The following is a 13,424-nucleotide window of genomic DNA, read 5'->3' on the forward strand; positions in this document are numbered from 1 at the left end:
CGGGAAGAAAAAAGGAAAATCAAACACATGGGTTGCCTTATCCCTATATCGTATAATCCAATGGAGACACATATGAAGCAGGGTCAGGCAAAGCATACTCAAACAGCTTGGTTCGTTAGTCTTTGGTAATTTGATCAAGACATTAAATTAGAATAATAACATTATCTCATACTTGCCGTGAAGATATTGCCTTACTACTTCATAGCTTTAATTAAAAAAATTTACAAATATTATCCCATTTATTTTCTCATTGGTGAGCCACGGTAGTCTAGCTTCTTCACCTTTTATTGACAAAAACTCTATTCAACTTTTAACCCGAGTTAAGGCTAACCCTAGTTAGTCAACCACTAACTCTGTTCCGTCCCTCCATTTTACGCTACGCTTTGAAGAAAACTCGCAATTGAAGAACGACACGGAGAGGAGGGAGAAGTCGAGTTACCGGATTGCCGTCTTCGTCTCCCTCGGAGAAGCCGAATTCACGGTGCCGGCTATGGACCCCATCCATCGAACCGACTGCGGAACGCTCCGGAAATGCGGACGACGAGGCAGCCGCGGCTTGCAGAACATCGTCGTGGCTGTAAAAGGCGAACGGGAAATCTCCAGGTCGGCTCTGGTGTGGGCTCTCACTCACGTCGTCCGCCAGGGAGACTCCATCACTCTGCTCGCGGTCTTGTCCGATGGCAACAGAGGTAAGTTCCGCGCCACAACCGACGATAGACGCACCGGAATGTTAATTAATTAAGCGCCAATTGCGGTTTTTTTCTCTTGTTGAATGTGATCGGCACTGATCTCTGATCTCAGCTCCAGGTCGGAGGTTCTGGAGTTTTCCTAAGCTCGCCGGAGATTGTGCGAGCGGCGGCGATCGGGAGGACTCGCCGGAGCGGATGTATCGGATCTCGGAGCGGTGCTCGCAGATGATGTTGCAGTTCCGCGGCGCGTTTCAAAACGAGGTGACGATAAATGACCGAGTTAACACTGGGATTCGTGGTTTTACAGGGGTATTTACGTCACGAAACGGGTTTCTGAATCTCAAGTCTGAACACTTGGATTAAAGAGTAAATGATTGGGTTCTGGGGAGTCGTGAAGCTGGGCTGGATTCATGTGTCAGCCCCCTTCGCTGGGGCGAGTAGCACGCAGGTGGCCCACGGACAACTCGGCCGATGCGACATGGGACCCAACAATCCGACGAAGAGGACCGTAGTCGCGTCTGATGGGCCCACGTCCAACTCTGAGAAAATCTGATGTTTGGCTTCTGCGGGGCTTCTTTTTGGAAGCTGTGGCTCTGTTAGAGACAACGATGAGTGAGAAGCTGGGCATAAAATTTAGCTGTATTCAGATGATTTTCTTTGCTCGGTTTTTCTTTCTCTGATTCTCTGAACTGGAATTAAAAAAATATCTTGGTTTTGTTTTTACGGGAAGTCATTTATGTTTCTGCTTCATGGCGATTTAACTGCAGATTAATGTAAGAATTAAGGTGGCATCGGCGACACCTGTCGGCGTGGTGGCAGCGGAAAGCAAGAGAGCGGGAGCCCATTGGGTCATTTTGGACAAGTAATTAAACAATGTATTATATCCCTTTACTATTTTAACTTTTATGATGGCAGAGCTGTATGCTAGTCTATCTTTTGTATTCTAACCTTTATCTTCTTCTTCCGATTTCCTACGTTTTCCGTTTTGTCTTCTTCTTCCTGCTCATCATCGTTAGGAGTTGCATTCTCTGATTTTTATGATCTTCTCGTGGTATATCTGCTCTCACATGCATCTCCACATGCGGAAATTTATAAAATATGGTCGGAAGTATGTGTTGTCCTGTAGTTTCAGTATAAATCAATTGTCTTGTTATTTGTAGCAGAACATACTCATCTATGCTGTATAATATAACTGGATTCTCACCAGTTTACGTCATTCAAACTGAAAATATGAGTAGTTTAGATATACTATGGAAACCAGAATACAGCTTACAGTGACGCATGAGAAACCCTGAACTAGCATGTTAATGTATCCTAGTGACTCCATGACTCAACATTACTCTGTTACTGTTACAGTTGGATTACGAGTTACATAAGTATTTATAACTTTTGACTTTGGAAGATAAGCCTGGTAAATATATTAATCTGCTTGTCTTGTGTTGGCCTCTAGTAAACGTGGTCTTGATGTGAAAACCTGTTTCCCTCAATCTTTTCTGTAATGGTGATTGATTTTATTGAAAAACAAAAATTAGAGATTCAGAGGATGATCATGACAAGAAGTTTGCAGACCAACCCTTTTAGCTTAACTTTTCCGATATACAATTTGTAGATCCAGTAACAGATATAAGTTCAGCAATATGAGAGATCTCCTCCCAGTGTTTGCAAGGAAATGCTACCCAATTGGTCTTAGTATGCAGGAAATATATCTACGCACTGATGGCAAACCAATTATAAGAGGATGCACAGATTTGTTTGCATGCTGAATAACTAGCTTGCATCAAAGGGAGCAAACAGATTATATATCGATAACAACATGCTCATTGCTGACCACTTTTTTTTTTTTCGTGGACAGACAGCTGAAGCAGGAGAGGAAACGTTGTATAGAAGAGCTCCAATGTAATATAGTCGTCATGGAACGTTCACAGGCAAAAGTTCTTAGGCTTAACTTACTGGGGTCTCAAGAACCAGATCTTCCTTGTTCTTCCTCTCCCGAAGAAGAGTTGGTAGGAAACAGGGTAAAGCACTCCACACCGATAAGCAGCCCGGAGGAAGCAAAAACACCTTTTACTAGAACAACTCAAGCTTCGGTGTCCAGTTTCGAGACAGAGAATTCTCCCTTCTTTGTCTGCGAGAGGAACCCTCTTTATGAAGGAATTCGTAAGTGCGATATGAACTCTGTAAATGAAGAGTTTGACTCGGAAGATGCTGTCACAGCATTTGGGTCGGATTATGAAGGTTCGAGCCCTATGTCTGCGAATCATCAATCAAGTGTCACACAGAGAAGAGGTAATCCCAGTTTTATCCTGAAAGTTCACAAAATTTTGTTCATTCACAGTTGAAACGCGTCTGTGGCAACGATGGCTGGAGGCCCCAGAAAGGTCACCGCAAAATCGACCATTTTACAACGCTTTCGCATTTTTCAAAATTATCTACGAGTCTTTCTTGTAAACTTGCAATCGTGCCACTGCCCCAGCTGAAGACCATTCTCGTTCATTTCCCTATCTTATGACACTAACCTCATAATTCCTCGTAAATGTACCAGAACTACAAATGGATTTCTGTGTTTCTAATCTTGTAGTTCTTTCATTGCTTTACTTCTCAGGCTCCAGAGATTCATCAAAGTTCAAGTTGGAGCAATCAAGGCTTAGCTCATCTCCATCCACAACCTCTTCATCAACCCATAGCCATAATAAGGTTTTCTGGATTCAACAAAATCATATTGATGAACTAAATCCAACTATCAGAAACCACAGTACTAAGAGTCCTACGACCAAGAGTGAAAGGCGTAACGGCTCTGATCAAGAGATGAGCAGCTGGCAATCATACAGGAGCCATCTGAAAGATTATATTTTTAATTCTGAGGTAAGAGAAGCAGTGTCTTTGTATAGACACTCTCCTTCTATTCCCCCTCCCCTGTGCTCTGTTTGTAGACACAAGGCCCCCATCTTTGGAAAGCCACCAAGATGGTTCAGTTATACGGAGCTTGAAGATGCTACTAGTGGCTTTTCGGAGGAAAACTTCTTGGCCGAAGGTGGTTTTGGATTGGTTCACAGAGGAGTTCTGAGAGATGGACAAGTCGTGGCTGTAAAAAGATTGAAAATGTCTAGTTCACAAGGTGACGCAGAATTTTGTGCAGAGGTAGAGGTTTTGAGCTGTGCGCAGCACAGAAATGTGGTGATGTTGATTGGTTTCTGCATAGAGGAGAAGAGGAGGATCTTGGTTTATGAGTACATCTGCAATGGCTCTTTAGGCTACCATTTGTATGGTAAGTCGACTCAAATTAGCTACCAACCTAACAACTTTGTCCACCTTGTGAAATGTCTTACAGCGGGCGTTCGAATTCCAACTTATCATGCACCATGAATTGAATCGTGCAGGTCGTTGCCAAACACCTCTGGATTGGCATGCACGGATCAAGATAGCTATTGGAGCAGCCAGAGGCTTGCGGTACCTTCACGAGGATTGCAGGGTCGGTTGTATCGTCCACAGAGACATGCGGCCTAACAACATTCTCCTCACCCATGACTTTGAACCACTGGTACTCTTCACAACGTCAATCAGTCTTGACTTTTAAACGAATTAAATGGCATTAATGGTATAATATAAGAAACTGAAGCTTAGTACTCAAACCAACTACTTTCCTGCAACTGTCATCACCCTGCTGGAAGTTTGTTTTTGTCAAAACATGCTGCCTGTTTTGTCAAAAACCGCTCACTATGTCTTGCCTCAGGTTGGAGATTTTGGCCTTGCTAGATGGCAACCAGATGGTGATCTTGGAGTAGAGACGCGTGTAATCGGGACTTTCGGGTAATTGAGTAGTCTGAGAGACCATAACCAATTCTTTGAATTCGGAGGAGAACCCATTGATTGATGGGCATGGTTATTTATCTTCACAGACAAATGACAAACGATTCTGGTTTCTCTGATCAGGTATCTAGCACCAGAGTACACGGAGAGTGGAAGAATAACCGAAAAAGCTGATGTGTTCGCATTCGGACTTGTGCTGCTAGAGCTCATTACTGGTCTAAAGGCAGTGGACCTGAATCGACCCAAGGGACAGCAATTGCTAGTGGAGTGGGCACGCCCTCTTCTGACTGCACACGAAGAGGGGAGAATTGTGGCCATTGACGGTCTGCTAGATCCACGCCTGAGTCGTGATCAGCTTCATTCTGTGTCCCATCAACTCCGCTCCATGGCTCATGCAGCATCTCTCTGCCTCAAAAGAGACTTGCATTCCAGACCACGAATGTCCAAGGTTCTTTTCCTGCCACTTCTCTTTCCACCATTTTTGTACTATTTTTGGGAATTCTCAACATGTTTCAATTAATGCTGCTTCAGGTGCTGAGGTTGTTAGAAGGAGAACGACCCGTCAACTCAGCTTTTGACTTTGATTCTGTGGGCAACAGAAGCGAACGCCTGAGACGTCTGAGTCCTCGTGTGTTTGCGGAACCAGGGAGAAGCCAATCTGCCAGACTCTCCCACGAAGCACTACGAGCAATTTATGCAGAGAGAGACCGACCAATGCCCATGCTGCCCACTGGCCTTTCCCTCTGACCTTGATGTCACCACTGTTTTTGGCTCACACAGCAACGGTCAGCAACGGTCTATACTCAAGGGCACAAATTGCCTTCGGCACAGTCGGCCACAGATTACTTGAAGCATCATTCTTTTTTCTTTCAATTTGATGCGAAAATATAGCTTGTCTTGGCAATGCCTTCCACTGTTCCATCAATTAACTATAGTGAAGTTGGTTCATTTGCTTGTGCTGGCCCAAAAGAATCTATGGACATAACAGTGCTCCAAACAAACTCCGTTGGTAAACTCCAAAAGCGAGATAACTTGGAAATGAATCATTTACCTTTATATCAAAACTCCTTGGAACAATATTTATGTACACAGTCATTTTTTCTAAACAATGGAAACGGAAAAATACATCACCACATGTACAGGCCTATATCCTGAGAAGAATCAGTGGGAGAATGAACTGCCTTCCGTACTAAAAACTGAATTATCTGCAACGCTGATGAAAGCTTTTTCTTCTTCCCACTTGATGACCTCCCTTGCAAATCTGAGAGTCGCGTCAACAGATGTAGCCTCCAAGCCATTTGCTTGACAAACATAGAGCTTCCGCCCAGTCAGAGAATAAAAGAGCCTTTTGAACTTTGCTGCAATATAATGAAAAGCACGCTGCCCCATTGAAGTCTCATTGATAACATTGCTCTTGCTACCAGAGTTGTTATGACGGCTTATCACAGGCTTAAAGTCATCCAACCAGTCACACACATTTAAGGGAACACGGCCTACCTTCTCTTCAAGCAGGTCAAACTTGCTAAGTACAAGCAGGAAGTCCATCTGTTCAAAGGTCTGGTGGGTAACAATACTCTCAAACAGCTTCTTGTTTAATAACATTTTATTCTGTCGGGAGCCGCTCCCATTGTCACAAAACACATCGTAGTCACTTAAAGCAACACAGAAAATGACAATCCGGATGTCCTCAAACATCTCCAGCCACTTGCAGTTTTCCCCGAGACCTTTAGCATGCACTCTAATGAGTTGGTACCTGCATCAGTGATGTCCCATAAAAAGTGAAATAATGTTATTCAAACCTCATTAGCACATGTTTGACTGCAACACATTATATTTTTCCAACTTAGTCATGTTTGATTCCTGTAAAATAGGACCACCAATTCTTCCACCCACTTGGTCAAATCAAGCCATTAAACAAGAAAATTTAAATCAAAATGCCCTTCTAACAGAGAATGAAAGACTTCTTGAGCCACAACGGAATTTCATTAACTTATGCCAGATGTAACCAACCTCAGTAATGGGTCCTGTTGATCAGCATCATCGTCAATATCATCATATGGAGAACAGGGAAATGAGAAATCTGTGCATGTAAGTCCATTTGCAGAAGTGACTCCTTCAGCATGAAGAATGTCTGCATCAGATGGCTCATAACCCATCTTTGCAATATCAACAACCTGAAGAAGTTTGCAGTAATTAAGAACTTAAAAAAGTATAGATTATATGTACTAAATGATCACCAAATTTTCAATGGAACAAAAAAGAAGAAATTATCAAAGGGAAGCAGGCGCTATTACCTGCTCTAGGAAATAACTTGCATGAGTAGGCAACATGTGTAGCTCACTTCTTCGGCTGAACGTAGCCTGAATAGCAGCATCTTTCCACAGTTCCTCAACTGAAGGTGTATATTCACGAGTAGCAGCAGAGGATATATCTTCCAGATTGCCTGATGCCATTACTTTCAGATACCAATCTGAGAATGCTTTCAATCTTGGACTAACAGAATATAAAGTGCGGGCATCTTCGTGATTTTCATTGCCTGCATATAACAAGATCTTCACTTTCTCATTTAAGCTCACCTTTTGGAGTAAAAATATTCCTAATAAGCATCACTTATGAAATATGTAAAATCATATGCATGCACACATGCACCCACTTTTTGGAGTCATAGATGTAAAATAGACTTTTTACAGGCATCAAAATGAAAATAGCCACTTGTGAGGTTTACAGTACAAGGCATTGGGTTCATAATTGAAATTCACAAAAACAAAAAAAATCAACTCCTGCAAATTCAGAAGATTAATGAAACATAATTAGAGGAAAAATAAAGGATTGAAAAGATACTTACTGCATCAGAAGAATATTATGTTCAACACAGCTACCCTTTTTTAGCATGTATCATCCTTTTGTTGTCTCCAATGTTCTTGGTGTTCTTATTGTATGTTGTTGGTATGCATGGGGTGTGTCTTGCAGTCTACTTCAGAAGCCCCCATAACCTTTCTTTCATATATTTAATCATTTTTTTAATGTTTTGAAAGAAAGAAACTCAAGCCCTCTTTAATAGAGTAAGAGACTGTTTGCAGAATTTTCAGGCCCTCTAATCATAGAAGAGGATTCAGAAAATGTAATAGTAGGATGGCAAAGAAATCAGCTTCTGCCTGGCAGTTAGGCAATGTATTAGATGAAATATCAGATCTTTCCTCACTCGTGGGGGGCATGTGTCTTGCTCAGCTGATAGCCTTTTGGATATTCTAACTAAAGCTGGGTCTCCGTAGACCATCTTTCTGTAGGGAACTTCTTTAGTATCCTAGGGATAAAGTCCCCCTTATATCAAGTACCACACTTATAGTTATCTGTTTTCATGAATAAAAGCTTATCACCATTTAAAAAGAAAATTAAAAATAAAACAAGAAAGAAACTAGCTCATGCCCCTTTTCTAAAAATCTTGGCGATGTATCTTAAGACTCCTTTGTACTCGTTCTCCTCCAGGATCTTCCTTTAATGAGATATCTTTTCCCATTGTTTCAAAGAATGAAGAATGACTAAAATTAATTCATAAAATGTGTTTCAGCAACACTATCTTAATCACTCCAGGGACCCACAAGAAGCTGAGGAAGGCAAAGAATAGCATGGCTAGAAGTGATGAAAGCATACTGAAAAAGGGTAGCTTAGCAATGGAGACATGCTGGGAGCTCTATATGCTCCAGGTCACAATCTTTTTTCTTCTTTGCTTTGAATCATTTTAGGTTTTAAGATAAAACTCAAATCTTATATATCCTGCAACAAAATCTCTTAACAGAGAAACAAGATCAATGGGCTGATTTGCACTCAGACCTGCTTGGCCTCCAACAGCTAATTTGATTATGGGGGAACATAATGTTAGGAGACTTTCGGTAATATGGATGGTAGATTGGGCAGTTTTCGAACTTGAGAGTAGTATTTGCATGAAAATTGCATGGTTAGATAGTTTCCTAGTGTAAGAATCAAAAGTTGGTAAGAAATAATAGGATGGGAGAAAGGACACACACCTTTTAGATCGTTGAATGGTCAAGCTGATAAACTGGCAAAAGGTGTCTCCACTCCGGAGTTGATTATCCGGCAGCACTAAATTCAAGTCTTCACCTTGATGTTCTTTGTCAGAGCAAATGTTATTTACTCGTTTTCTTTTGTTCATTCTATCTGTATTTTTCAATTTTAACTCTCATATAATTGTTTCTGTGGGCCTTCTCCCCTTGTTGGGAAGGCCTTGTACTTTCCAACCTTAATGAAATCGCTCTTGCCTTTTAAAAAAAAGATAGGAGAAGGACAGCTGATGACGAAGATGTAATTTTGTCTATTTAGACAAGTGAAATAGGAGAGAAGGGCCTTCAGCCTTCTCCACTAAGTTTGAGTAAACCCTTGGGCCTACTTGATTTTTGTGAGTCCTAATAACGGGGAGATTACCCTTCCAACCTTATCGTCTACTCTCAATTTGCCACTCATTTGGAACCCGGTTTTCTACCAAGAAGAAAACTTATTACTAGTATCAGAGTAGACACCACATCCCATGTTTGAATCCTGAGAGGGGAGACCTATGAAAAGGGTCTTCTGGTGCCAAAGTTAGAGCCATTGATAAGTACATGACAAAAGGCTACCTGATCTGGAGTGGAAGTCGTCATAGAGTGGGCCGTCGTGAACTATCAACAAGGAAGCATGGTGGAGTGTTATGGTCCTATGGAGCTCAACCTAGGGTAGGACCATCAAGTTGGGCTAGCCTAGTATGAGATAGGTTTAAGACCTTAGCTTTCCACATCTCATCAGCTTTGGAGCTTTTAGCATATTGGCCAAGTACTTACACGCAACTCAAAGTACTGTGGATCTGATTCTGATTTTCGTGTTTTACTTACTAGCAGACTTTATTTCTAAAAGTTTTATGTCATGGAATGAATCAAGGAATGGATATCAAGAAACACTAAGTGTGGTCCTTGAGCAAAGGGTTCAAACTCTTTAAGCAGCCTGCTGCTGTCAGTTGCTCATTACCACCTCAAACACTGCTCGAACAATTTTTCTTGCTTCTCTAATGGCTGAAGTCCGGTCTAAAACATAATTCTTAAGATTCAGAAAACAATGCTCAGCAGCCAAATCCATTTTCAGAATTTGGAAACTCAATATGTTATCCAATCAGGTCAGAAATAGAAATATGGAATTCTGCTGATTATAGAAATATCATTCAATTCCTGATCAGAATTTGGGGATCCAACATGTCCATTCACTGGAGTTGTCTAGCTCTACTTAAAAAGTGCTCCATTGTAAGAAATTGAAAACTGAAAGAGATTAACTATCAATGAGAGCAATTAGTTTAAAAAAGTTCTCACATGAATCATCTAATTTAGTAGCAATTTCGATCTAGCGAATCTCATTCTTGTGTTCAAAAACAATAACACAAAATTTTGGTAAACAATGTAGACTTCAACAAGTAACATCCGAACTATTTTTGCTCAAAAGTACACCACATGCCTGCTTTTATACAGCTTTCAATCACTTATTATTTTTCATTTTATTTTCTTGATTATTCAGTTTACACTATCCTGTTCAAACAAGTCTAGTGGCTCCCACGCCATGACTGACAGCCTAACAAGATAGTTTGAGCAGGGATAACCCATTAGTATATAACACAGAATGAATGCAACGCACTTGCCTTGGTCAGCAGACAACTGATTCACATGGTGCTTTCTTGCTTCCATCAAGCTTTCTTCTTCAAAACGTTCACGTCCTTCAAGTAGTATACCCAGATATCTGTACACATTGCTCTGGATCTTACATTTAATATCTTCACGCTCTTCATCAGAGTATGGAACATTTCCGTACAAAAGCCTAGCCTAAAGAAAGAGAAGAAACAACTCAACTCAATGTATTGTTTGAAGCTTATAACTGAAGCTAGATTTCATTTCACAGTTAGAGCAAACTAAGATACCACATTGTCTTGTTTGTTTAGAAATTATTTAGAAAAAAAAATTATTCAAGGGGGAAAGAAAACAGAAGAAAAGAATTGCTAACAAAAAAAACAGTAGTTGCATCCAGTTCCAGATTTACCTGTTTAAAGATGGTACTTGTTCCAGATCCACAAGATCCAACCAGAAGAAACTTCTGAAGAATTCTTTGCTCAAAGTATTCTGGTAAAGCTATGCCAGTTTGATTAACCACTTCTCCACAAGAGTTCCCCAATTTAGACGGAACAGGAAGGGACAGAACTGAGCAAATCAGCTTTGTCCTAGCCTGTCAATTGACTTCAAACAGAATGAGTTTCAAGACAATTCTAGTAACAGGAAGCATGACGAAAAGGAAAAAGAAACACCTTGCCCCATATGTTGCCTCTTATGTTCCTCTGCCCCTCCTCCTGGTATGACCCATCTGCATCTAGCCAAAAATGAGGATTTCCAGCACATTGTACTCCTGCCCACTGTAATATCAAGAAAGCAAAGGTTAATGTTAAACTGTTTCTTGGATCAAATTCAAAATAATGGAAATCAATACAACCTTAAGCATTTGGTACTCAGATTTTGTAATTTCTCGATTGTTAATGAAAATGCCTGTGTTCCCATTGCTAGCATCAGACATGAGGACGCCCCCAACATTTAGATGCGGACTAATAATCTTGCAAGGTTTTTGCCCCTCCTGTTACATGTTCGTTACAGTCAAACTTAAGCTGGTAGAAGAGTACAAAGAAGTTCTTGAGTAACAGTAGCATTTAATGTACCCAACATAACATAAGCAGCAATCAGACCAATCCTTTGGGTACCCGGTGAAAGTCCAAAGAACTTGCCCAACAGCAAAACTCTATCTATCTGATCAATGCCCAATACTTATGGCCCACATGACCACAGATTCACATTTGCACGGTACAATACCATTGATCACATGGATAGAGTTGCTTTCATGGTGAGATTTTTAAACCATGGAGGATCATCATAAAACCCCAGAAGTTGTAGATCTAGGTCGTCTAACCTCATACCAGCAATAAGTGCTTGAGCACAACAACGTTAATATCTGGATACACTAAGTACTACTCTTACCACTGCCCTTAATAAAAAAATCATATCAGATGCATTCCATGTTCACCTTTCCCCAAAAACCTGATACTTTGTCATACCAATAGCTTCCAGGCTTAAGCTTACTCGGTGGGTTTGAACAACTCTGCAATATAACCATCTCCTCATGACAAAGCTGCTTCCCGTTGACAAAAATATTATCAGGCTGCAGCTGATTCATTTCACATGACTTCTCCGCCTTTATCACTTGTTGGATTTCCAATGAGCTAAGCAACCTTTTAAGTAGTCTAGAGCATTTGCCCAAGCTCTCTCTTTTGGATTCGTCTATTGGATACCCAATACAAGTAAGGCATTTCCTTCCTTCTGGCATAGAACCCATTGCCCTAAGCACACAGTTACTGCAATACTTTGCATTGCAAACAAAACAAGCCTCTTTTTCTGTAAAACGATTTCCTTTGAGACAACGATAACAAGCCCCTTTTCTTACCTTCCAATCAGATTTTTTTTTGCTGTGTTGGATGCTTTCAGCCTCATCTTCATTAACACTCGTATCAACCATCTCACCATCTTCTGAATCACAGAAGGTCACAAGAGACGCTCTTTTGACACTGGACGCATGTCTACTGTCACAGCGCCCTGAAGCTTTGTGTGAAGAATATTCAGAAGAAAGGGAACGTGAACTCAAAACTGATTCAGTAGATATCCAATCAGGAGGGTTTGTATCATTTGAAAAATCTACACTCTCCTTGAAATCTTTCGAAGACCGCAATACACCCGAGCTTCCAGTTCTGCTTGAAAGTTCCTGAGTTTCATCGTGCCTGCTAGAAAAACTCATAGCACCTAAACTCCCAAATTCTCCAGACAGCTCAAGTGCCCTGCTGGCTCCGATGCCTTGTCCGCCCAAGCTTCCCACAGATAACTCACCAGACTGAACACGCTTATTTGAAAACCCCACGACAGCCATCTCTTCAGTTTCGTTTACCATCTCACAGGCTTGGTTATCTCGGGTTGAAGAATCGACTGCATCTGCGCAGCAAATTTCAGCAGACGAAACATTTGATCCATCACCAGAACAGTCCGGATCATGAGCATTTGTGACACTTTCCTCAAAAGCAATGACAGAAGTTGGTGAAACTATTGATTCTACATCTGGAACTAAATCATCGGTTGGTGCTTTAAGGGGATCTGGAGACGGAAGGGGCTGAATCACCGGCAACGCCAGCCTGTCACCAAAAGCAGTCGGAACGACCACTGCAGCCGTCGGAATACGCTCAATATCGATAGGGACAGCCCGTGGAATGTCATAACCAATGGGAGGCCCATTATACTCAATGGCAAATGAATACTCATCCTCATCCTCGCTGACAGGAAACGTAGCTTCCGCCGGTGGCATTCGCCTAAGCAGCTTCGCCATTTCCCTCACCTCACATAGAAATCCCAGTACAAATATCTAAACCTCAAGCAGAGGGTGGTCCAATCACTCCGTCCAAGAAAGCAAACGATTTCCCCGATAGAGTCCCCTTAAGCTCCCGTTTCGTTTGAATTCTCTCGCCTCCCCACCGAAAACCCTAAATAATCATTCAAAACCTTAGAGCAGCAGACAAGTAGGTTATAGAGTTCTTAACGCTGATATCGGACAAATGATTCCCAAATACCGACACCCTCCTCGAGTGACAACAAGAGAGAATTCAAAGAGTAGAGAGAAAGAGAATGGTAATTTGCTCATACCAGGGAACAAGAAGGCCGGGAGAGAGTAAGAGAAACGAGCTTCCGATCTTGGGGAAGAAAGTCATGTGGAAAAACCAAAAAGAGCAGGAAGGGGAAAAGGAGTGAGGGAAGGGTATTGTCGTGGATTCCGCTCCGTTAAAGTCTGACGGCGTTGACACGTCAGGCCGTGGTCCTG

General features: G+C 41.6%; 2 protein-coding genes across 5 annotated transcripts; one reads left to right on the top strand and one right to left on the bottom strand.

Moving 5' to 3' along the window:
• Positions 1-419: 419 nt before the first annotated feature.
• LOC137952370 (inactive protein kinase SELMODRAFT_444075-like) lies at positions 420-5,581 on the top strand. Of its 3 annotated transcripts, none has more exons than XM_068799519.1 (9): positions 420-689; positions 802-950; positions 1,457-1,551; positions 2,542-2,975; positions 3,292-3,954; positions 4,067-4,227; positions 4,420-4,496; positions 4,620-4,944; positions 5,028-5,581. In XM_068799519.1, exons 1-9 carry the CDS (start codon positions 491-493, stop codon positions 5,241-5,243), a joined length of 2,319 nt encoding a protein of 772 aa, XP_068655620.1. In that variant the 5' UTR covers positions 420-490; the 3' UTR covers positions 5,244-5,581. The 3 variants fall into 3 exon arrangements, with proteins under 3 accessions (XP_068655620.1, XP_068655621.1, XP_068655622.1); XM_068799520.1 differs by having other exon boundaries at positions 808-950; XM_068799521.1 differs by lacking the exons at positions 420-689; positions 802-950; positions 1,457-1,551 and adding an exon at positions 1,717-1,797.
• Positions 5,514-13,328, bottom strand: LOC137952369 (extra-large guanine nucleotide-binding protein 1-like). 2 transcript variants are annotated; one of them, XM_068799517.1, is made up of 9 exons: positions 13,250-13,304; positions 11,592-13,089; positions 11,010-11,147; positions 10,828-10,932; positions 10,566-10,748; positions 10,171-10,351; positions 6,791-7,032; positions 6,507-6,670; positions 5,514-6,249 (listed from the first exon to the last, which is right to left on the bottom strand). In XM_068799517.1, the coding sequence occupies exons 2-9, from the start codon at positions 12,933-12,935 to the stop codon at positions 5,658-5,660; spliced, it is 2,949 nt and encodes a 982-aa protein (XP_068655618.1). In that variant the 5' UTR covers positions 12,936-13,089; positions 13,250-13,304; the 3' UTR covers positions 5,514-5,657. The 2 variants fall into 2 exon arrangements, with proteins under 2 accessions (XP_068655618.1, XP_068655619.1); XM_068799518.1 differs by having other exon boundaries at positions 12,009-13,328.
• Between the last annotated feature and the right edge of the window lie 96 nt (positions 13,329-13,424).

This window comes from Aristolochia californica, unplaced genomic scaffold, assembly GCF_029961685.1.
Source record: "Aristolochia californica isolate CCGP_79_NKW_82.1479 unplaced genomic scaffold, dmAriCali1.0.hap1 SCAF_15, whole genome shotgun sequence".
NCBI lineage: Eukaryota > Viridiplantae > Streptophyta > Magnoliopsida > Piperales > Aristolochiaceae > Aristolochia > Aristolochia californica.